General features: G+C 37.6%; 2 protein-coding genes across 2 annotated transcripts; both read left to right on the top strand.

The window, feature by feature from the left end:
- The first annotated feature begins 5,709 nt into the window (after positions 1-5,709).
- On the top strand, positions 5,710-9,247 carry LOC120636282. Its single transcript, XM_039907693.1, has 3 exons — positions 5,710-5,857; positions 7,067-7,201; positions 7,555-9,247. The coding sequence occupies exons 1-3, from the start codon at positions 5,759-5,761 to the stop codon at positions 9,184-9,186; spliced, it is 1,866 nt and encodes a 621-aa protein (XP_039763627.1). The 5' UTR covers positions 5,710-5,758; the 3' UTR covers positions 9,187-9,247.
- Positions 9,248-10,435: 1,188 nt separating this feature from the next.
- On the top strand, positions 10,436-20,725 carry LOC120636492 (collagen alpha-2(I) chain-like). Its single transcript, XM_039907997.1, has 6 exons — positions 10,436-10,525; positions 10,791-10,952; positions 14,550-14,808; positions 15,220-18,746; positions 18,840-18,870; positions 18,951-20,725. The coding sequence occupies exons 1-6, from the start codon at positions 10,436-10,438 to the stop codon at positions 20,723-20,725; spliced, it is 5,844 nt and encodes a 1,947-aa protein (XP_039763931.1).
- The last annotated feature ends 6,005 nt before the right edge of the window (positions 20,726-26,730 follow it).

Raw genomic sequence — 26,730 nt, 5'->3', positions numbered from 1 at the left:
ATGTCAGTTACTTTAGTTCTTTGGCGAATCACTTCGTTACGGATCTTATCCCTCAAAGAAATACCAAGCATAGCTCTTTCCATAGCACGCTGAGCGACTTGAAGTTTGTGAATTAGCCTCGCTGTCAGTGTTCACGTTTCGGCACCGTAAGTCATGACCGGCAGGACGCACTGATCGAAAACTTTTGTCTTCAGGCATTGCGGTATGGGTGACGAGAAGACTCGGCGGAGTTTGCCGAACGCTCCCCAGCCCAGCTGTATTCTTCTATCGATCTCCTTCTCGAAACTGTTTCTATCCAACTGAACGATTTGTCCAAGATATGTATATTCTTTAACAGTTTCGAGAATAGACCCATCGACAGTGACTTGCCCCGGAACGATCAGATTATTAAGCATAATCTTGGTCTTGTCCAAGTTCATCCGGAGGCCGACATTTTGCGAGGCAGCATGAAGGCCATCGATCATTTGTTGAAGCTCCTGCAGCGAACCCGCGATGATAACGATATCATCTGCAAATCGAAGATGTGAAATAAGCTCACCATTTATATTTATGCCATGTCCTTTCCAATCTAGCGTTTTGAAGACATCTTCCAAAGCATTTGAAAATAGCTTAGGAGACAGGATATCTCCTTGTCTCACCCCGCGATGCAATTGGATAGGTCTTGTAAACGCGCCTTGTACTTGGACAGACATAACAGCTGCGCTATACAAGCATTTCAGCACCTCGATGTAACGCCAGTCTACTTGGGATCGCTGCAGGGATTCCACAATTGCCCAGGTTTCGATTGAGTCAAACGCTTTCTCATAATCCACGAATGCAAGACACAGAGGCTGGTTGTACTCGTTGGACTTCTGTAGAATTTGCCTCAACGTGTGTATGTGGTCTAGAGTACTGTATCCACTCCGAAACCCTGCCTGCTCCGGCGGCTGGAAATCATCGAGCCTACGTGACAACCGGTTCGTGATGACCCTTGAAAACAACTTATAGATGTGGCTTAGGAGCGAGATAGGACGGTAGTTCTTGAGGAGTGTTTTGTCACCCTTTTTAAAAAACAAAACTACTATGCTCCTATTCCACGCCTTCGGAGTTCTCCCATTCTGAATAACAGAATCAAAAAGCCTCTGTAGCTCCTTAAGTAATGGCGTACCTCCAGCTTTTATTAGCTCTGAGGTGATTCCATCTTCACCTGGGGCTTTTCCATTTTTTTGTTGTTTCAGGGCCAAAACGATCTCATCCAAACTTACCTCGGGAAGATCGTCAGTAAAGTGGCGGGTTAGCTTGGCTCTGGGATCTTGGTTGCATTCCTCTGGCTGAGGAACTTGGGACTCATATAGTCGACCGTAAAAGTCTTCTATCTCAGCAAGTATATCTGGCTTAGTGCTAACAATTCTACTACTTGAAGTCTTCAGCTTAGTCATTTGGCTTCTTCCAAGACTTTGTGTAAATACCTTGGACCCCCTGTTTTCCTCTATAGCTTTTTGTATGTTTTGAGTATTTAGGCACCGGAGATCTCTACGTATAGATTTTTTTGTTTTTCTATTAATGGCTCGTTGTTCTGCCTGACTTTTAAATACATTTCCACGCCTCTCTTTCATAAGCTGAAGAGTCTCATCTGAGAGCTTAGACTTTTTGCCCATACGCCTTGTACCACAGAACTTATAGCCTTCTTCCCGTATGATATTTGCAACTGTTTCAAAATCCTCGTCAATATTGCTTAAAGGTTCCAGAGCTTGAAATCTGTTTGTTAGTTCCATCTGAAAGCGATCTGAGCCAGCCTGGGTCTGAAACATTGTAGGCCGGAGTGAAGACTTCATCAAACGTTTCCTTTCCAGCTTATAATCGATATTTAGAGTGCCTCGAACAAGTCGGTGATCGCTTCCTGTATTAAACCTACTGATCACAGAAACATCTCTAAATATATAGCGTTTATCCGTTATAATGAAGTCTATTTCATTTTTGGTTATGTTATCCGGGCTTTTCCAAGTCCACTTTCTGTGTGGCCTTTTCTTGAAAAACGAGTTCATCAAGAACAAACTGTTCATCTCAAGAAAATTTACCAGCATCTGGCCCCTGTGGTTTCTGCTCCCATACCCATGCTGACCCAAAACAAATTCGGGACCGCTCTGTGTGCCGACTTTTGCATTAAAGTCTCCCATTATAACGCTGAAGTGGGCCTTAGTGGTGTGGTTTAAGGCTTTATAAATATCATCGTACATAATTTCGACTTCGGTATCCGAGTGTGATGAAGTTGGAGCGTACACTTGTACAACCTTCAAAGAGTATCTTTTGGTGAGTCTAATTATAAGATACGCTATCCTTGACGATACACTGGATATCTCTACAACGTTATCAATGAGGACCTTATTGACGAGGAATCCGACGCCACCATGAGATGGGCTGTCTCCTTGTCGATAGTAGAACACGTGTCCTGATTCTAGAGTTGTAGTATCCTCCCCCTCTCTACGGACTTCACTTAACCCCAGAATATGCCATCTTACATTTTTCAGTTCTTCCTCGAGTTCTGCGATGCTTTCATCGAGCCTTAGTGTCCTTCCGTTGTACGTCGCCAAGGTCAGTTGTTTTTGGTAGCCGGCTTTTACCCGGAGATTCTTAGCACCCCCTGCCCCACCATCCCCTCGACCGCTACCAGAGTCGGAAGAAGTGGGGCCGCCGGGAACTAGGGGCCTATTTTTTGTTGTGCTACTCATAAGGATAATGCCCTAATCACCACGCTGGGCAGGCGGGTTGGTGATCGCAGCACTAGACTTGATTGCGCTGATATCGCTGCTGCCCGACATCGGCAACTGTCATTTTTTCAAGTCTAGCTAGTTTAGTTTAATGGTTATCCCGCCACTAGTCGGCCGCCAGAGCCTCGTTCGTCAGTCAGCAGGTGGTACCACGAGCAGGTGAGGTTGGCATTTGGAGTGTCTAGATGAAAGTGCACTCCCTTACCTCCCCCACAATGATACACATACCAAAATATATACGCAAATTAGTACCACTGGTAAACATCTGTTGTGTTATTACAATATACGCAATTTCAAACGATGTTTTCATCTTTACAAAACTTTCACGTGTACATTTCTAATTTTTTTGTATAAATAAATAAAATTGATATTATTGGTGCGAACTGAATTTTCTAACATCTTTGATATCTTATAGTCTCTCAGGTAAAGGAAAAAATTGAAGAAAAACAGAAATTTTACGCGCTTTTCGTGGGTTCTATAATTAAATAAGCGTTTTATAGCTGGTGAATATCACATCCCTTCATATGTTTTTATAATCAGTAAATTGTTATTCGAATAAATTATAAAGCAATTTATAAGGAAGCACTGCTTGTATTTATACATATTTTAAAGTTTTCTTTGATTGTGAGTTTGAGTGAACCTACTAAATAAAAGTTGTATTGTTCATTATTTTATTTCATTACATGTCGCCTACCCCACTTCTCTTTCCTTCGTTGGAAATCATTAATGTAGTATATAAATCATTTGAATGTGTTGTAGGTTTAAGTTTATGGACAAAGTTTTCAAAGGGGTTTCCAGGAAAAATCAAAACTAGTATTTTTGGCCCACAGTCAACTGCAATCTTCCTATGCGTTGTACCTTGTCTTGAAACTAATAAAGTTTGTACTAACATCGGATTTACCAAATTATAACAAATTATGATTTGGCATATAAAGAGTCCTTCATGTGTTCAATTTCTGAGTCGGGAAAAGAATTGTTACTTATTTCAGAATACAAATTCTCAATATCAGCAAGTAGATGAATTGCCGTAGAGAAAATATTCCAGCGTGATGTGTGTATGATCTAAATTCATTTTTACTACCGGGCAACGGGAGGTATTAATGCAAAGTAAGACAATGCTCACTACATTCTCCTTTTCATTCTTTATCTTCCAGCTCAGCCTTTTAAATCTTATTTACAACAATATTTAATTGACCGCCGGCGGCCGATTGGCGCAGAAGACAGCGACCTTGCTGTCTGAGCTCAAGGACGTGGGTTCGATTCTGACAAATGGAAAATGTTTGTGTGATAAACATGAAAGTTTTTTAATGTCAGGGTGTTTATTATAAGTATTTATGTATATTATTCATTGAAATATTCATCAGTCATCTTAGCCATAACACAAGCTACGCTTACTTTGGGGCTAGATGGTGATTTGTGTATTGTCGTAGTTTATTTATTATTTATTATAATTGCTGTAATACCTCCAACTCCTTTTGACTTCTTATGTTATCAAATATTCAAAATTTATAAGCTTAAACTTGGACATTGATGTTATTTTTTTTTTTTTTTTAATTAAATTTTTAATTTAATTCTTAATTTAATATGATTTTTAATTTTAATTCTATTTATATTTTTAACATTTTTAATTATTAAAATATTTTTAGACATTTATTTTGTAATGCAGTTATATATAAAATGTAATTAATTTTGAAATTATTTGTTAACGTTGTGAAAACCTGTAATAAGCTGAACATTCACTTAGCTCGCAACGTAAAAACTTGGACAAGAAAAAATGTATTAGCGGTTGGTTTTCCTAAATAAATAAATAAATAAACGTCGTCTGAGCTTAATGGAATATGTGACCACCAACTACACCTGTTTGTTACATATAAGATCTTTGTTATTAACTTTTATAGACAGTTTCTATAAAAATTAAATTTGTTCATAGTCGGTTGTCAGTTTTTGTACTTTTTAAATATATATAGATATACCTGCCATTGACTACAATCACACCTGATGGTAGATGCAGCAACAGAAGCCCATGGGTGGATCACGTTTGCCTATACAATGCCTATTCACCCTTAGTTTGAAGGAAACTATTTATGAAAGGTCCTAAACTGGCAGGGCGTTCAAGATCTATTATATAGGGCGTTCGTATTATTCGATAGCACGGAGGAAGCAAAACGCCTAGTACTTGTCAACGGAATATAAATTACTTTTCGGACCATAGACCTGTATTACCTATACAAATGATAGTGGGATCCGGAGGCAAGAGCCCTTTTTTTCGAGTCTACCGGTGATTCTAGACCTTGGCCAACGAATTAGTTGCCCATCCAAAGGGGCAATGCTGCCAGCATCTTAGGAACTGTGCCTCGCTGCGGTGGTTTCGAGAACGTTTTAGATTTTATTTAGTTTTAAATAGTTTATTTTAGGTTATATTTATAAAACAATTATTTTAAAGAATAAATAAAAAACTTATATCAATATACATATATCTGAATCATTATTTTTTTTTACTCTTATGCAGTAAACTAGTAGGTACCTTTAAAATATTAGTTCCGAGTAAAAAATTCTTACTTTTAAACAATTAGAACATGAAGATAACGCCATCTATTTACAATTGGCGTAAACTCTTGAAAGTTAAATGTATTTTTCTTATATATAAGTATAGCATAATCCTATAGTTCAAGACAAACAACTAAAGCAAAATCGAACCTTAGGAAAATACATATTGGATTTTATGTTATTTTCTAAGAAGTAAAGTCACTAAGGGTTATTTTCGATAAATTCAACATGCCAATTCCAACAAAGGCTTTCAAAAAGAATCCCAAACCGCATGTCCAAATTCGACGCATGCGTGGGAGACTTAATGATTTGCCGCACTAAAAATTACACGATTATTTTAAATGAAGTCTTATTACAGTGGTTTAAGCTACAATTTTCTAAACTTCGTTTAAGTCGATGGAAAACTCAAGTGAGGTTGTAATGCAAATGTCAGGTGTGTCGCCTATCGGCGGGCTAGGCTGACTATGAGTTCTCCAAAACTAAACGAAAGATGTGCAAGCAGCATGAGCAACGGCAAAAAACATCTGAGCACTGATTCCAAAGACGATTCCCTCGATAACTCTGTAAGTATTTGTGACATAAAATGAAAATAATATTTACAGTATTCTCGACGCATACTCAACGATGTCTGAAACCAATTTGTATACAATGTGGGCAAGCTTTGTTTAGTTGAATTAACTCTTATAAAACTCTCGGTACGTTTAATTAAGCGTATTTGTTTTCATTCGTGCCAAAACGTATATAAAGTACCTATAAATAATCAATGAACTAAAAACAAACCATTATATACTTAAATTTACTTAATAATTTCGCAACAATAATTGAACATCCTACAGTCCATCATTTTATAGGCGAAAAATTGATTTAATAAGTTACGAAAGATGTAAAGGTCATTGACCTCAATGAAGATGTAAACATAGTTTCACAAACAAGGTACTACACTCGCTGTTTTTTCTTCTGTTATCAACTCAACTCAACAAGGAACTCTTGTCTGTTCTTGTCGTCTTGTCTGTCTTGGGATTTAAGGAGAGAAAAACTTAAGTTTACGTTGGTTTGTTTTACAAAAACCTGCAAAGGGCGTGTCAAACACGCGCACCGAATAAGAAATTTTGTTTCGTGTATATTTTTCAATTATTATTATTTAAATATTTATTTAGGTAAATAATAATCATAACACTTCAAAAAACTGTTGGTTAGAAACTAAATTTTATTGCAAATAGGCTGTGACAGAAAGACGAAGTCCTACTAATTTATTGTTTTTTTTACCGTTTGGTATGGAACCATTATCCTCGGCTGAAGACTCATTAAGTACTGAATGTATCCAACTTAAAAATACACATACCATCCAGGGACCCATTAAAACACACACAAATCTTAAAAATCGGTTCAGAAGGAGTTTAGTGCTATACACAAGTACATCAGAAATATGTTTAAATAGGGAGATGCTTAGTCTATATGCTCGATCAAACATAAAACTTGATACTAACTTCTATCCCAGGACTTACTTTAAACTAAATATCAGCTCTCTCACTTTGTATCCTATATATTTTGTTGTTCTTGGTTCAATCTTGCTTTCGTTTCGAGCCCAAAACTTAATTTTTTTTTATCTGATTTTGTAATATTCGTTAAAACCTGCAAAAGCATTGAAGCAGCGTGGAGGATCTAAAAGCTATAATCATCGCTTACATGAAAGAAGAGGCCTGTGGCCAGCGATGGGACATTAATTAGCAGATGATGATAACGACGAAGTACTAAAAGAATCTTTATTACAGATACGGGAATCAATTAAGTCTGAACGTGCTGGAGGAAAATCAGAAGAGGACTGCCGAAGACGCACCATCATTGTTGAGAAGAAAAATGGAAGCTACGGGTTCACACTGCAGAGCTACGGCATCCACTATAAAAAGGTATACGTATTGGTTTATTTTTAACATTTTGGTCTAAAATTGTAATTAAATACTTAATTAAATATACGTAAATTTACGACTCATCAAAAATTGCAATAAAATGCTTGATTACACTCCTCACCAATATTCGTTAAGAACTTAATAATTCTTAGTCTTATTTTCTCAAAAGCATGTCAGGTTTGAAACATCCTTCAGAGTTTTGCAATACTTATTTATACAATACAACCTAAAAAGAAGGATGAATAAGCATTATGCATGCAAGCGCATTACTTTTAAGGTCACTTAATTCTGATATTATCCATAGTTACACTAATCGATAATTGAATAAAATCCTACGTCATATGTGTTTACAGGAGCAAGAAATAGAGGTGATAACATATGTGGACCACGTTGAAGCAGATGGCCCTGCCGCCGCGGCGGGCATGCGAGAGGGAGACGTGATCCTCTCCATCAACGGAACAGACGTGGAGCGCGCAGACCATGCTACCATCGTCGCTGCCATCAGCTCTTGCGATTCGCGTATGCGTATCGTAGTAATCTTTGAAGACTGTGTACGCAAAGTTGAACTCCACCTCAAGTACATCAACATCCAACGTACTCTGCAATCGAAAATGCGGGAACTCGAACAATTAAGCATTCGTGAGAGACAGGTTTATGACACAAATTGGAAAACGCACAGTTTACCTTCACAAAAGAAAAAATCTTCTCCGTCAGATATTATTTCGGACAGCGAGGAAAATAATATAACTGATAGTATTAATAGTGTTTACTGTCGACCTACACTGTCGAGTGAGAACGTTACTGCCGCTAAGCCCCCTCAAACGAACGTGTTCATGTATCAGTATTTAGACCCAAGATACGGTGCGTGTATTATTCAACCGAATTTGCGGACCGGTGGCTTTGTAATAACTGTAGGATCGCCGAGGAATAGACGCGAATGCCATCATTATGTTGTCAAAACTTCCGGTGAATGTCACCGAGCTTCTGAGGAGTATAAGCCCGCTAATGGAAAGCACACTAAAACACACAGAAGCAGTCATAGTCACGGATGTGCGCCATGTATGCCGGCCTACAACAACCAAGATGCGAACAGTCTTGAAGCCTACGACCTTGCTAGTCCTTGCTGTGATCCACACTGTGTTCCAAACTCTAGAAAGAAAGTTCGCAGAAAGAAAGAATGTTCTAAGGAGCATAAAAGGAAAGAGAAAGGTCAGCAAGTCGACAAATCAACTCAAAAACCTGATACAATCTTACATAATCACGCGAAAAAGGTTTGTAGCTCAGGACACTGTTCCAATCGATATCGTTATTTGACAACTGAATCGACCCAAACAAGCCAATGCAGTTTACAATCATATGCTACTAGTAACGCGACTATACCTTGTGATAACTCAGCTTCTAGCTACAGCACTTCACTCAGTAGCGATACACTGTTTTGGGACAACGACCGCTCAGAGGCAAAATCGTCTCCCAAGATCCAATATCAAAGTGCACACCAGCACGTAAAACCAAAGTCTTGGGATAATTTGGCAACGAAAGCTATAGGAGGCTATGGCTTTGGTTATGGTTACTTAGATACGAGTGTTAAGCACCAGAATCGATCAAAGAGCCATGGTCGAAGTCACAGCGGACGCAGCACGCAAATCCATCACGATTGCCAGCATCATGCTCAGGAAAAGCACACTCACAGACAGAATGGAACGCCGCATCACTACCCTGTTTACGGAAGGAGCCATAGTCATTGCCCTCCAACTAAGTCTACAGAAAGTTTAATCGTAGTCCCGAAATATCAATTGGAGAGTAGTGGTTCAGAAAGTCGTCTGGCATGCGATTGCGGTGATGGAACCGAATATTATCGCCGTGTTGGTCCTTCCAAGAGCCCCGGGGATTCCCATCCCACATATTACTCGCAGCGCTTCGTATATCATGCTCACTCGTATAAAAAGAAAGACACAAATGTGAGCTCCGAAATAACTAGATTATAAGGACCCAGTAAACATTTGCTCAACTCGAAGGAGCTACTTATATTATATTAAATAATTTTTTCAGTGAGATTTACGAGTATTTCAATGAAATAGTATTTAAGTAGGTATACATTATAGATTCGAGAGTGTATCATTATTTGAAAATGTTCACGTTACAATGCACAAAATGAAGCAATAATATTTATCTAACAAATAATAGTAATAAATTCGCTAAATTATCTCGTATTTTAGGAGATGTTTTGTACCGAATAGTTAATCGCGTTATCTATCCGCGCCATCAACGATCACACACGTTTTTAAACAATTTTATCAGCTTTATACTCGTTGATTTATAGTTTTTAATAAAAAAACATTTAAATACAAATGGGTTTTTTATTTTAAAAATACACACATCGCCATAAATAGCGATGTCTGTATTTTTTGGGGCTAGAGCCCCAAAGTAAGCGTAACTTGTTTTATGGGTACTAAGCACACACAAACATTTTCCAGTTGTGAGAATCGAACCCACAGCCTTGGACTAAGAAAGCAGGGTCGCTGCTCACTGCGCCAATCTGCTGCCAACATAAGAAACATTCAAAATGTAAAATTTTAAATCACAAAACCGTTCTTTTTGTTTGCTACAAAAGACGGGTTACTAAATCTTATAGAATTCGAAATCTGTGCTATTTAATTTTTGTATTTAAATATGACTTGCAATAAGAAAAAAGGAAAAAACATCGTTAGGTAACCGCCAACCTGAGAGTTCTCCATAAGATGTGTAGTCTACAAATCTTGATTCTGGACTACGGCTCTTCTGATTCTGTCAGCAGAATATCGGGTTAGTAGTGGGTCCAATATAATCAGTCACATTAAATATAGTTTTAAACCATCGACATAGAAGCTACGCCGTGCTACGAAATGCTACGCGAAAATTGTTAAACGAAATAAGTTGGTAATGGGTAAAGTGCGTTACCCATAAGTACATTTTTAAAACAAGGTCATCAACTTTACAACATGCAAGAAATTGATAAAAACCAAACGGATTTAGCAATATTTCCTAAATGTTACTACATCTTGGAAACTAAATTCGCAAATCGAGTACAGTCTTATCTAGATTTGTCACTTCCTTATGCGCAAGTGTGGCGAACGAGCACTATCATTAAAATTGGGTGGGTGAACTGGGTATCTTGCGAGAGTTCATCTTAGTTCAGGGGTCAGGTGGCGGGCGGTGCGCCTGGGTGTGCACAGAGTTTGTTCGTCTTTCGCCGAAATGCGTGCTTCGCAGGCGCTGAGTCCTCCGCGGCTCGTTTCTAAAATACTAATACTATCATTTCTAACAAATATCTACTCACTACCTCAGGTAAGACGAAAGCAGGAATTTTGTTTTTTTTTTTGCTTCCATTTTATCTTACTTACTCCTTCCTTTTTTTCAGTCCTATTAAATTCTAATCTTAAAACACAGTATTGTTTTCTTATATTTATAAGAAAATTCTATTAATATTTAAATTTGTCATTACTTAGTAGTTTTATAAAACATGTCCTACTTTTAAATAATCAGATGATATTACGCTAATAGCTATATAAGTATCTTAAAGTTGTTTACAAGCATAACATAATGTTTGCAGAAACACCTACTGTGCCAACTGCCAGGCACTCAAACATGTATTTCTTGGGTAATTAATATACAGGATGCAAAAGATATTGATGATATTCGTTCGAAAGCAAACATTGCTAGTTATTGTGGTCTTAGTGATATCTCGGCTCATCGGGAGTTCTTCAAGGTGAAGGTAAATCATTCAATTATGTCTTTTTATTAATTTTTTTATTGACAACGGTTTAAAGGTCGTGTGCTATGCCATAAAATATGTTTTGGGTAACTTTGCGTTTTAATATAACTTTGACTGTAAACGAATAATGAGATTGAAATTATATCTGGAATGAATTAAAGAAAAACTACGTTATATTAAACCCGCTGAATTTTTGAAGTTACATCAATAAACAAAGTTATTAAACCTGAGTGTAGCGTTGCGAATATGTACAATTCTCTTAATTCCATTGCACTGCGATAATACAGCCTGGAAGGTTAATATTTTTGCTTTTCTTATTTATTTATTTTTTAAATCGTTAAATTTACTCACGGTCCATTTTCGGTCATCAAATACATTGATGACCAAACTCCTGTAGGGGACAAATACAGAAATATTCTAGGGCAGTTGTTTATTTGTAGGAATTAGGACCACCCATGAAAAGTATGAACAACGGCCGATTTATAGGAATTATAATTCAAATTTCATATAAAAGTAACGTACAGAAAATTGACAACCATAATTAATTAGTGTAAATGGTGTAATTTGTTATGTAAGTAGTGTAAATCGCATTTGTGTACGTATCTACGTGTGTGAATAATTATTGACCATTACCTTTTTGCTGAAGCCATATTGACCCTACTCGGTCTCTCCCGACTTCGTCGGCGTATAACGTTTCTACATTCAATTCCGTTTTCTACATTCAATCTGTCTGTCAACTGTTGATAAGCTACTTAGGCAAGTTGTTATTTGTAAAAACTTGTATAAATATTTTTTGACAATAACAATGTTGCAAAGTAATTAATCTATAGATTACGGATAGATTAAATATTGAAAATGGGCATTTTTAAAAGATATATATATGCTGTCGCAGGCTTTATCATAGCACTTTTAAAGAAGAACAACTTTGTGATACATGATTTTAACGAAACTTTAACCGTTTACGCAGTGCACGCAGCGGAAAAATAACCCCCGATTTTAAAACATTCTTCATTGGTGCTATGCTCCTATTGGTCTGATCGTGATGATATAGCCTATAGTCTTCCTCTGACATAATTTTTCGGACCGGAAATCGGAAAAGTAGTTCCTGATATCATCGCGTTCAAGTAAACAAAGAAACAAACCAACTCTTCAGCTTTATATATAAGTATAAGATTTGACCTTGAATGTTAACACAACCTCGGTTGTCACTGCGTATGTTTTATGAACGATGTAGAACTAGCCTTATTTAATTTCACATTCAACTGATTAAACGTAAATGTATGCCATAAAGTATCAGCGTAGATTCTCATTTTCCCATCACCTCGTCCAGGTTTGTATCCGTTTTATTGAAACCCTGGCGGTGACTGAATTTTCAGCTTAAAAGTATCCTATATCTTTTCAGGCAATAAGTTTTTTTGTTTTTATTCCACTTCAAAATAGCCCTTGACTGCAATATTGATATTGGATAGAAGAAGGCGTTACTTTGCGGAAATCCATGATATATTATGAAAATTAAGCTAAATTTGCTATTCTCCGCGAAAAGCTATCGAGAGAACAGAGAATAATTGTTAAGCCAACAACAATTATTCATTGTTAAGTCAACATCTCCTGAGGATGCTCCGGTTTCGGAGCGAACTGTGCGTGTTTCGTGTGGAGTATAAGGATTGAAGAATTTATAAATTACATCATACCGATTCTCCTGCTTTTCGCCGAGTATAGCCTAATTTTCATAATATGCAATATTGATGCTGTCTACGTTGGTAAAGCATTAACCTATTAGGAGTATGGCAGTATTAACCCCAAACCAACGATTTTTATACGCGGGAGCGTACCTACTGGAACGCTAAATAGCTTAGTTTATCTTGGTCAGTAAAACCCCGGTATTAGCTATTTGGGAATTTATAGTCTACAATAAATTCCCAAATAGCTAATACCGGGGTCAGAACTCTGGACCTCTATACTTAATGTATTATGCGTAAAGATTTAGTGTATTATGCGTGAAAGATTATCTAGGTATGGAAGTATGGATAACCTATGGAAGCATTGCGACTGATACATTAAAATTTGACGGCCGATTGGCGCAGTTTGCAGCGACCCTGCTTTCTGCGCCCAAGGCCGTGGGTTCGATTCCCACTGCTGGAAAATGTTTGTGTGATGAGCATGAATGTTTTTCAATGTCTGGGTGTTTATATGTATTTTCTAAGTATTATGTATATAATTCATAAAAATATTCATCAGCCATCTCAGTACCCATAACACAAGCTACGCTTACTTTGGGGCTAGATGGCGATGTGTGTATTGTCGTAGTATATTTATTTATTTATTTATTTATTAAAAACCAATTGTATCAGCACCATCCACTGCCAACCACGTATAACCGGCCCTACAGGGCATGGGTCTTCTCCCCCAGAATGATAAATTTTAAGATTGTATTCCACCACGGTGGCCAATTGCAGAAAGGAGACTGCACACGCCTTTAGAACATTATGGAAATTTATTAGGCATGCAGGTTTCCTCCCGATGTTGTCCGAAGTCCTAATCACGAGGTACCGCTTCTTTTGTATAACACTTCGCTTCAATTGCCTCATTGTTGTTTGATTTAGGCTTCGAAAAGTTAAGGCAATTAAAATAATCATAGATTTAATTTGTCTATTACAAGGATAGAAATACATAGAATCGTAACCATAATTAATTGCTTTGTGTTGAATTATTTGAGTTTATATTAAGACAATGTTGAGAAAGGTTTAAGACAGAAGCGATTTACAAATGCTTACTTAAAACTCATGATAAGAGTAGGTATTCTACCTATTATTTAACGAGCCAGGAAACCAGAATTTCTTGAAACATATATTTACTTTTTTAAATACTTACTAATAAGAAAGTTTGGATCATAACACATTCTAAACTCAGTTTAAGATAGTAGTTTCCACATATTTACAGATAACAATTAATTAGTTGTTGAAGTATTTAGACTGTTATTTATACATAAGGTTATCTCTTTTATTACTTAAGCAAAGTAATATGTGTCAGTAAACTTTTGCTCTCGATCGTTTTGTGAGCACGTTGACCTAAATATCGCTTATATAGAATCAGTTAAATAAAATGTCACACTAATATTTGCAGAAACAAGCTAAATTTAATTGCATGATCTAAAATTTTGCTTTTGAATTAGGGCATAAGTACGAGTAACCGGACAGTAAGAGCATTAATGAGGTTAGGATAGGTACATATGGAAATTTAGATCCGCTCTCTTAAAAGATTCTTGGCCTATCGGTTACTTACGCGCTGATCGCGAACTGATTTTCAATAATAGTTAAAATAAAAAGCAACTGCGCAAAGTAGCTACACAACTACTATTTAAGTTGGAACTTGTACGATAGTTTATCATAAGAAGTGATAAACTAATTTCATTTAAAACCAAGGCCTATCTCGTTTTTCTGTGACCCGAATTGTTACCAAATTAATATGTAGGTACAAAGTTTTAATGGAGCAATTTTATAAACCGTGTCAAGGCAAACAATGCCTGAATACGTGCCCAATAACAAATTATGATATGGAAGTGTAAGTTAACTAATTTTAGCATTTCCTTGTTTTTAGATTAAGCCCCTTAATGGAACACCCTCAATAAAGACGATAATTTGCAAACGGGTCACCAAACACGACCATACACCCGATTGGTCAGAAGTGGCGGGAACTTTAGGCAACAGTATTAGAGTGCGTCGACAAGGTAACACACCCAGAGGCAGGTACCGAGGACAAACACAATCTCAGTACTTGGCAATAGACCGGGGCAACGGTAAAGATGAGGGGAAAGCGGAGGCCCTCTCAGCCGCGGATTCTTCGAGGGCTAGTGTCAGTAAGTAATATCGAAGTTGCTAATGAATTTACAAATTAATCCATATTTTGTAAATTCATTAGCAACTTAACTATCGATATAATTTGCCATTTAGAAAGAAATAATAACATAGAATTGTAGCCCTCAATTTGCTTTGCAGTTAGTTAGGGTAGAAATATTGATATCCTGAAAGGTTTAAAAGAGAACAGATTTAAATTGTAAAATATAGCATACTGTGAAAAACATATAATCTATTTTTGTAAAACTTTGAAAAGAATTACTAATTCATTTTCCTTATACTAGTCTTTAAAGCTTCCCTAATCCTATACTAAACCTACAAGCTACACGCAGCTCCGCTGTATTTTAAAATCTGACTGTTACAATAGTTAAGTTAAATCGGAATCTCTGAACGTGGTTTTGTTTTAATTTTAGGTGGAAACAGCGGTATGGGTCAAGCTCAGAGCCAATCAATATATGACCCAAGCTGTGATGATTGCTACGGAAAATCGGATCATGAAGTTGAAAATCTTAAGCGACCAAGTGTATCAAGGCAAGGTTATACTCCAGATGGTGGAGGTCAAAGGCCCGGGTATAATCAAAATGGCGCATACAACCCCCCCGGTACACAAACCTCCGTAACTCCAGGTGGTGCAAGTTATCCTCCAAGTGGACCAAACGGTGGTGGAAGCTATCCTTCCGGTGGAACAATTGGTGGTGGCGGCTTCCCTCCAAGTGGCACAACAGTTGGTGGTGGCTATCCTTCAAGTGGAACCACGGGTAGTGGAGGCTACCCTCCAAGTGGAGCAAACGGTGGAGGTGGCTATCCTCCAAGTGGGACAGCCGGTAGCGGAGGCTATCCTCCAAGTGGAACGACTGGTAGTGGAGGATACCCTCCAAGTGGAGCAAACGGTGGACGTGGCTATCCTCCAAATGGGAGAACAACCACTGGTGGAGGCTATCCTCCAAGTGGAACAACTAGTAGTGGAAGCTACCCTCCAACTGGAACGAATGGTGGTGGAAGCTATTCTCCGCGAGGAACAACCGGCAGTGGAGGCTATCAGCCAAGTGGAGTAGCCGGGAGTGGTGGCTACCCTCCGAGTGCAACAACCGTTGGTGATGGGTACCCTCCAAGAGGAACAAACGGTGGTGGAGGCTATCCTCCAAGTGGAGTAACCGGAGGTGTAAGATACCCTCCAAGTGCCACAACCGGTGGTGGTGGCTACCCTTTAAGTGGAACAAATGGTGGTGGAGGCTATCCTCCAACTGGAACAACCGGTGGTGGTGGCTACCCTCCAAGTGGAACAAACGGTGGTGGTGACTACCCTCCAAGTGCAACAACCGGTGGTGGTGGCTACCCTCCAAGTGCAACAACCGGTGGTGTTGGCTACCCTCCAAGTGCAACAACCGGTGGTGTTGGCTACCCTCCAAGTGCAACAACCGGTGGTGGTGGCTACCCTCCATTTGTAACAACCGGTGGTGTTGGCTACCCTCCAAGTGCAACAACCGGTGGTGGTGGCTACCCTCCAAGTGCAACAACCGGTGATGGTGGCTACCCCCCAAGTGCAATAACCGGTGGTGGTGGCTACCCTCAAAGTGCAACAACCGGTGGTGGTGGCTACCCTCCAAGTGCAACAACCGGTGGTGTTGGCTACCCTCCAAGTGCAACAACCGGTGGTGTTGGCTACCCTCCAAGTGGAACAACCAGTCAAGGAGACTATACTCCAGGAGCCACGGTAGGAAGTAGAGGTTATCCTCCAATTGGAACTGGAAAAGGAGATTACCCACCAAGTAGAACCGGACAAACTGGAGGTTATTTTCCAACTGGAACAAGTGAAGATGGCAGCTATCGTGAAGGTGCTACGACTGGCGGTGGAGGTCACCCTTTCAGTGGTACAATCGGAGGTGCTGGTTATCTTCCTGATGGAACAGCTGGAGGCAGACGTTACCCCTTAGATGGTACAACCGGAAGTCTGGGTTATCCTCCGAGCGAAATACCGGGAGTTGGAGGTTATCCACCAGCTGGAACGACCGGAGGTGGCACTTATTCACCGGGTGGAACGCCTAGAGGTGGGACTTACCCTCCCAGTAAAACAACCGTAGGTGATAGCTACCCTGTAAGTGGAATGGCAGGAAGTGGAGGTTATTCGGAACCAAGTGGAACATCTGGAAATGGCGGTTACACTCCAAGTGGGACCAGCGAAGGCGGAGGTTATCCTTCTAGCGGAACCATGGGAGGGGGAGGTAACTCTCCCAGTGGAGGTTACCCATTCGGTTCGACTGGAGGGGTGGGTTTTCCTGCGGGTGGAACGAAAGAAAGTGTAAATTACCCTACAACTGGAACAACTGGAACTGGTGGTGTAGGTTTTCCTCCAGTTGGAATAAATGGAGGTAGGAGTTATCCTCAAAATGGAATAAGTGGAGGTGTAGGTTACACGTGGCCAATGGCGTCTGGTCCAATCAAAGGTCCTGATGGAAATAACTATTTCTGTTGTGTTCTTCCCAATGGTGCACCAGGTGGGGGCGTTTATAGGTACGGACCTGGAAATGAAATATCAAACTCTTTAGGCAGAAACCCGTTAAGTGGCAATCAGTATCCTGGAGGCGGAGTACCAAATAACTTAATATCTACGCAAACTAATCCTGATGGTATGAATCTCGGAAGACCACTGGCACCCTCTACTGGACCGTATAGTACAAATAATAATCAAAATCAACCTAACGGATTTTACAGTTCTGGTAATGAACGACCCGGTGGGCCGACAAGTCAATTGGGTGTCCCTGGTGGGCCTAATGCAATTACTGGACCTACTAGTAAATTTGGTGTTTCTGGTGGACCTAATGGAGTTTCTGGACCTCCCAGCCAATTTGGTGATTCGGGTGGGCCTAGAGGAATCACAGGACCTACAAATAAATTAGGTGTTTCCAATGGTGTTCAGGGACCTAACGGCCAATTTGGTGTACCTGGTGCGCCTGGCGGAGTTACTGGCCCTACTAGTCAGTTTGGTGTCCCTGGTGGGCCTACTGGAGTTAATGGTCCTACCAGCCAATTTAGTGTACCTGGTGGGCTTAGTGGAGTTACTGGACCTACAAGTCAATTTGGTGTCCCTGGTGGGCCTAGTGGAGTTACAGGAACTGCAAGTCAATTTGGTGTCCCTGGTGGACCTAATAGAGTTTCAGGACGTAATGATGTAAATTTAGCTGTTAAACCAAATGGAGTTTCTGGTCAGTTTGGAAAAGATATTCCTGGAACATTCCAATTACCAGGAAGAGGTTCTGGAGGGTCATATGAAACCAATCAACCAGATGAATCTAATGCATCTAAAAACTACGGTGTTCCTAGTCCCGGGCCTGAAGGTCAGTATGGCACTGACAGTCCTGGTGGACCAAACGGCCGAATTGGTTACTATGATAGAACTGGAGGACCTAATATCCCAGGAGGACAGTTTGTTCCAGGTGGTTCTAATAAAAATTATGATAATACTCCCGAAGGTTCATATGGTACAGGTAATTTTGAACAGGATAAAATAGGTACGCGGCCAGACGGATCGTATGAATCCAGTGGTAGAACTGTTCCAACCAGCCTACCAGGTTCATTTGGAACTGGATCTTTAGGAGGTACTCCTGATAAGCAGTACAGTTCCGGTGGTCGAGTTGGAACAAATATTCCGCAAGGGCAATATGGTATCGACCTTACTGGCCGGCCGTATGGTTCACAAACCCCAGAAGGATTTAACGGGAAATATGGCCAAACGAACGGTAATTCGCTCCCAGGTTTATCTGAAGGATCATATAACTTCCCGTCAACGAATAACTTTGTATCAGGTGGTACAGGACAAGGACCCCACGGGAGTCCCAGTGGCGGCGTAGGTCCTCTAGGTCCTAATGGTGCATCATATGATCCCCAGGGCACACTGACCGGGACCGTGGGGCAATACGGCAATCCACAGACAAACCAGGGGGTAAGTAGTAAAATAAAATAAGAATTAGGAAAGTAACAAAATATATTAGCAACTAAACAAAACTTAACTTTAAATATCTTATTTTGGTTTCAGATCCCAGTTGGGCAACATAATGACAATAATGGTATGTAAAACTAACTTCATATTTGAAGTAATAAGTAAAAAAACTAAATTTAATTTAATATTATTATTATTTTTATGTAGGTATTCCTCAAAACTATATGGACCCAAATGCTATTTCGGTCGATGGCGATGATTCTGAAGCTGAAGCCAGTGTTGCTCAAGCTTCAAACGGCACCTCTGCCAGTGCATCAGCCAAAGGTGGCAATGACAAAGAGAGAGCGCAAACAAATGTACATGGAACATACACGGGCTCTGGATCCTTCCAAGCACAAGCACAAATCACTGGTGATAATAAGGAAGCGCAAAGTGAAGTAAGTGGCGGGAAAAAGGGAGCTTCTAGTTCTGCGTCTGGCAGCGGTCGAAATAATAAATCTCAAGCTACTGTTCAACTTGGTTCTGAAACTGGGTCGCTTCAGACACAGTCCCAGAGTAACGGTGTTATGCATTCTTCAAACTCACAAGTACAAGGTACCGTCAAAGGTGGTATGGCCGATGCTCAAGCTCGTGGTCCCGGCAGTACTTCTTCTCAAGCTCAAATTGGATTCACACCCTACAAAGACAGTGACAAAATGTTGCACGATTCTCAACAAACTCCATTTATGGGTGGAGGTGTAGCATCAGCGCAATCAAGTGGGCGCACCGGCCAGTCTCAATCGCAACTACACGGTACCTTCAAATATGGTATAACATATAATGGAGCGGCTCAGTCAGGTTCTAGTCTAGATAAGGATACAGTATTTCCAAATAGACTTTCTTTTGAAAAAATTGACGTTTTTGATGAAAATGAGAAAAACATAAACGTAGACATGACCGAAGTGTCTGAATTTTCGAACACTGAAAGAACACCGCCAGAATCAATAACGACTTTACCTGAATTACCGACCTCGGAGCAATCCTCATTTGAGTCAAAGCTAATTAGAGAAGAATCTACTACAGAATACGCAATGGATGAAACGATGAAGAAGTCAGAAAGTCGATATTCCAGTCATACGCATTTAGATCATCACAAAACTCCGTCCTCCGTAAACCAATATATTCCAGGTGGGCCTATTTTAATAAATAGTAGAAAATCTTTCAACACAAATTATATTCCAAATACAGATTACGAATTTACTACAGATAAGGATGAGAATCAGCCTGACAATTATGATACGGATGTTGGTTTTGACACTGATGGCAATGATGCAACGGACGTGGACCAAGGTGATTATTCCAATTATGATGATTTTACGAGAGATTCCCCATCCCATCAATCATATTTAAGTCCAAGTAGAAAAGGGCTTGAAGTACGACAAACTTTAGGTGGTAATAACCAACAAATCGTTTTAGGTGCCTTAAAAAATCATGACGCCGAGATAACTCAAAGAAATTCAGAAATCCCAGATGAAAGTAAAGTTTATCAGCCTGGTGAGCGCATTCCTGGTACTGGAGGTTACACAATACCAATTGGCTTTACTGGAAGTGTCAAATCCGTTGCATCGAAAGACAAAACATACGTTGTAGGTTCCAGAGATTCCCCGTCTCAAGCGCAGACTGTAACACTTACGCCAGGAACTGGTAAAGTCAAATACTCGTATCCACAGTCTCATGCTAAATATGTGAAACCCAAGAATTTGAGATCATTGCACAGTCCAAAAGAGAACAACAGATACGTCTCAGTTTCTAAATCAGTTACTCGTGCACTTGACGACGAAAACAACATTCGCAAACAATACTCGCACACCTATTATACAAAATCATCATCATGTGGCTATTTCACCTTTACCTGTACGATGGTGAGCAGCGCAGAAGGGCGAAAAAAGGTGTGTAAACCCAAGTTACCTTCTAACCCAGATGGAACTCCTATAAGGTGTTAAGACTTTAGACGCAAACAAGCTGGGAGGTCTATAGTTCGTGATCAGAGATGTCGTTGATAGCTTTATTTCATCTATAAATACTTATTAATAAGTACACTTCAGTACTTAAAAATGTAACACCACAATATCCCAAGTCTGCTATTACAATAATTATGTGTACGTGTTAACAAAAATAACTAATGAAAAATAAAATACAATTTCCGTTATCACCCTTGATATTAGATAAGCCTGAACCGTGGGTAATTGGGATTCTACTTTTATTTTACTCTTTGCTCCACAACTATAAATATTAATTTATTTAAGAAAAGACCGCGCACGGCTGGTCTTAAAACTTCAAACAAACTTCTTTGACCATTTGTTGTAGATCTGTTGCAAATCATATTTTTCCATTAGGTTTTTTTTCATAGCTCGACCACGTAGACTCTATCGCAATAGCAGACTTGGGCCCCTGGTATTAAGATGGAGCACAACAATTATGAAACGTCTGAACCCACCCAGCTTGTTAAGTTGCCTAGTATTTTTGTACAATAAAGACGTATTTTATTTTTTAGCCTGCATTTAATAAAAATATAATTTGTAAGTGTTGTGTTTCTAACGCAGTAAGCTTAAAAGTTCTAGACCCTGATTGAGTGCTTCAAAATTAGTAACGTAAAAATATTTTTTTTATGACCTGTCAATGTATTGACAGGTCATAAAAAAAATATTTTTCTTTAGGTGTCGATTAAACAATCTTGTGACTTATTATTGCGCTGCATCGACACTAGTGCCATAGAGACCCAGGGACCTTGAGTTGTATATAAAATTGAAAAATACATTAATTAACTTCATTGGATAGTGACTCAATCTCAAATTAATTCATCAATATTACTATAAATTATCTAGCTTAATTAGAATAACTAATTTTAATCTTTTTTTCCACTAAGTATAAGAGTTTATATAAATGAGTATATTTTTAATAAAACACATGTACATTATTGATACAATTTATCGATATAATAATTTAAATTACATTTATAATATATTGTTTCAAATATGTAATCATCACATCGACATGATAATAGCGACACATAAAAGATATTTTTCGAATGACAATTTTTATATTTATTTCAAAGAACACCCTCCATAAAACATCCTTATGTATCTAATTAAATATTGGCGCAATATTTTACTTTTAATTTTCTGTAATATAACATTTAAGGAACGCGCAAACTGAGTGTTCGATGTAATACAACTCTACTAATTAGTATATGCACATAATGTGTACAACAAGAACATTGAAAACATTGAATCGTTGTAGATAGAGATTACACAATTCTATGATAGCTACAATCTGCTGATCAATTTGCACTACTATAGGAGACAATCAATACATCAATTTCTGGAAACATTTGGTTATATTATATTTAACACAACCTAGTGCTTTTATATTTAGTAGAAATAGGCAATAATTTTAAAAAATATTTATCATATAGTAATAAATATCTATCAAATTAAATGCGACAATTGTTTGTAAATAATAAAATATTTTTATTATCAAAATATGAACACGAACAGATTTCCTAAGACAATAATAACATTACCCATTCAAATAATGTGGAGGAATGTGTGGATAAAATAATTCTTTTTAGTAGGTAGAATAACGATTTAAATGTAAATAGTTTTTTTTTTCCTTTAATATAACAGTTTCAATGATTAAAATATAGAATTTTCTCAAATTCATTTGATCGTTTCTAATGCTTCACAATAAATTCATTGAATAGGCAATAAATCAGTAATCGATAAAGTATAGCATTCGCCAATATAGATACATAAAGGTAGACAAAATCACTATATATAGACATATTTACCGCAACAATAAATAACTACAAACAAAAAAAAACGTGGATCAAACGTGAAAGATTAATAATAATAATCAAAATAAAAAAGCAGCCTTAGTACAAGATTTTTTTCAAATATCGAAATACTTTAAAGTTAGAGTAAAATGAATCATCATTTTTTTTTTGGGGCCAATTACAGGACAAGGGTCCTTCTAGAATGAGAAAGATTTAGGGACGCTGACCAAGTGAGGGTTGGTGGACTTCATACGCCACTAAGAAAGTTGTGAGAACACTCATGCAGGTTTCCTGACAATGATCTCCTTCAGTGTTAAAGCAAGTAATATTTAATTGCTTAAAACGCACATAACTTAGAGAAGTTAATGGTGCGCGCCGGGGTTCGTAGTCGGCTCCCCGGAAGAGAAGCAGAAGTCTTCACCTCTAGGCTCTCCCTGCTTCTTAAAATCTGTCCGCAATTCTTCAGCAACGACTTTTAAAATACAAATCAGTAGTACAGGATTTGTGACTTTAGAAAGAGCGACATTATGCCCATTTTACTTTGACGGTTTACAATTACGATCGCGAAAGTGATTCTTCGTTTGCAATAGCCTTAGTACAAGATTTTCTCGCTCGTCGTTTTCGCGTATATAAATTCTTAAACATTTGAGTAAAATGGTTCTTATTCGCATTCTGTTAAAGCTCAAATTTGACTACAGGTCTTTAGCTTCGACTTTTGACAGCACGTTTGTTTAAGAAAAACATAAGTACAGGATTTGCGACTCTAACACAAGTGGTTTTTGGTCCATTTTACTTTGATGATACTAAGTTTGATACGCGAAAACGACTCTTCGATTGAGAGCGAGCAAGTATTGTAAGGCTACTGCAAATCTTATACAAAGGCCGCAGAACATTAACGACATAAACATACTTTTGAACACGTAAACCCCACATTGTCACTAAACTCACTTTGTGTGTTTTGGATCTAAGGTAAATTTCTGTCGTTAAACTAAACTAAAAAACTAAATACAGTGACATTTCACAGCCAGCTGTTCGAAGGGAAAAAAATAACATATAACTTACAAGTATCTTAAGTACGCACGCAACAGTAAAAATATCAGTCTGACAATGGAATGTACGATTGACATTAACGTAAATGTGAAGAACAAAAAACATTAATTGAATATTTTGTACTAATAGAAGAGGGTTGGGTGAAAGTACACAACACACGAACGCTAGCAAAACAAAAGTTAGGAGTAGATCTTATTCTACAAAAAGTCGGTTGGGTCGAGCATTGAGCCGATATAATATTACAGTATATATCATAACGAAATTTCCACGTTGGTCTAGTGATTATAATATTCGACTGCAAATCATCCAGGGTTCGATCCCAAGGTTGGGCCAATAAATAAGTATTGGGTTTTTATAAAGAAATTCTTAGCACCTGCCTGACGTTTGGAAATCGGTGATTCACTCAGTGTCTCAGAGAGAAGTTACGCTATTGGCCATGCGTCTATCGAACTTTGAGAGTGAGGGAATACAAAGTGCCCCTGTGTTTGCGCACACACTTGTACACTATAATATTCTCAGTGTAGTTGAAAAATCTCTCTTGAAATTCAGTACCATGGCCAAAATCGATATATTTATGTTTATTCAATTACAAGTTTGCATTGCATTCAGCTCATAAACATGATGCAGTCTAATGTGGTAGCAGGATAGCCTGTTAGGGGTTAGGCATTTATATTAAACCCATACCCCTAAACGGTTTCTACGCTGCATTGCACCTGAAAGCTAGATCGATCGATGGCACGTCTTTGTCTTTTGGGTTATAATAATTTAGCCATGGCCGTTGCCTCCAGACCAGACCATACCAGACAAGAGAAAACTCTGAATTTTTAGAATACCGATTGCCCCCGCCTGGAATTGAACGCAGGACCATCCGCGCTAGCCACGACTAAAAAGGGTAGACAATTATATATTAAAACTGGTCAATACTTTTAGAGAAATAACACAGAACAAAGTGCTCACTTAAAAAATACGCTGTGACACCAGCTGTGCTAAATTAAAGTTATATGGGGTCACGTCAAAACAAAAGATAAGGGCCAGATAATATTAAAACAATAATTCACACACACTCTCACTCACACATAGTATGTGAAATATACGTTACATTAAACCGAGTTAAGTATTAATTAGTGTTTTTTATTCTATGTATGTTGTATTCTGGTATTTCTTTTACATACCACTTGTAAAAAACTACTACTAATATTATAAAGTTTGATTGTTCGATGTTTGAACGCACTTATCTCAGGAACTACTAAATTGTTTGGCAAATTATCAAAAATAATTTAGCGTAAGTCAACCAGATTATTGGGGAAGGAAGGTATATATTAATATATTTGTATGGCTCAATTATAGTATTTAAGTATTAAATTATTAAAGTTGATATTTTGGTGAATGTAAAAGTTTATAGATACAAATAGTTCATGTGTTTTCCAACTTTAATCAGAGATTTTTAAATGAGAGCCTAATTTCAATATTTCCATATCGATATCTTTTGTTTTTAATATAAATAACTCGAAATGGCGACAATTTGTGCACATTAGTTACTAAAAAAATAAATTACATTCTTTACTTAAGTGCTATTAAGTACTGCTACCAAACGACAGAACCTTAGGCATGTTTTACCAAAAAAAAAAAAAAAAATAACAAGTCAAATTAACAAGCAAGTAAATAATAATTAAATTCACTAAATATTAAGTACTCTTATTACTTGGTGGGTAGCCCGGCTAGTATTATAGTAGCCATATTTATTAAAATTATATATTCTTACAGTTGAAAAAGTCTCATTAGCTATTACAACACTTAACATGATTTATAAATCAATTAAATTAATCTTAATCTACTGTTTATAATACTTTAAAGATGGCAATCAATGTTTCATTAAACAGTGAATAAAATATGTAACTGTAAAAATAACTGCATAATATAATATTATACAGTAATAGAATATAATTACCTATAATTTCTCTATTCATAGTTTCTCTACAGAACTTATAATATTTTATTGAATTTTCAAATACTGTATTGATCCTTAAGGCTATTACGCTATTGTTTGCGACAATAATGACACATCTCAAAATGAAAAAAAATTCAGGACACTATTTTTTGACGTTGATCCAAAACATTTAAAACTTTACATTTTTGAAGTAAAACTTCTTTAGGCGCTACTAGGGAGTAACTCACTAAATTTTTTTTCTCACCAAGTAAAGTTTACGTCAGAAGTCTGTGTAGTTTCCGCTATTTAAAAATAATAATTTATGGTCTTAAATATATGTCATATAATCCACGCTTCTTGACTTATACGCCAGCTAGTGGCAAATATAATAATTAATTAGGATTTTTTTTTCCAATATTTTCAAACGGATCAATTGTAAATAGCAAAGTGAATAAAAATTCAAGTTTAAAAAAAAATTAAATTGCAAAGTTTTATAAATCTCTAAATATATCTGTTTATTTATTAATTTTTTAATAAAAAAAATTAATAAATTAATAAATTTTCTGACGATTGCCTGAACCTATAATATTCAATGACAAGGTTATATTAACATGTGCTGATCTGACCTTAAATTTTCTACTTTAAATTATTCTATTTAACAAATGAAACTATTTATAAAATGTGAAAGTGATATTAATGAATTTTAAATAGAATATAAAATGAAATGGCGAAGTCCCAGGAATATTGTACTCTTTCCTCAATAAAAAATAATAAAGGTTTTCTTCTCATCGAGTAATGTACATATTATTGCTAAAACTAGAATTTTTCTGTACATAGTTTTTATAATAAATTAAAAGAACTTTGTTATAGTTATGTCATCCCTGTCGCAAATAAGCGATTTTGTCGGGCCAAAAGTAATGCGCGTGAAAACGTAGCTTATATATATAAAAAAAGACTTATGTGTCACAACCGAGATTAAGACATTCAGTTGCAAAAAACTATTCGTAAAAAATATATATTGCAAGTAATATGTCTATGGCGGACTAGCACGGAACTTTGACAGCGACCATAATGTGCAGATCGCCGATTGGAAAGCACTGAGTTCCCAATTGGGTGACATTTATCCTCTATTGCCTGGAATACACAATTGTATCTACATTACCATCAATTCAGCTAATGACAACCATTTCAATAAT

The sequence above is a fragment of the Pararge aegeria genome, chromosome Z, assembly GCF_905163445.1.
Source record: "Pararge aegeria chromosome Z, ilParAegt1.1, whole genome shotgun sequence".
NCBI lineage: Eukaryota > Metazoa > Arthropoda > Insecta > Lepidoptera > Nymphalidae > Pararge > Pararge aegeria.
This window is presented reverse-complemented; position numbering and strand designations above follow the sequence as displayed.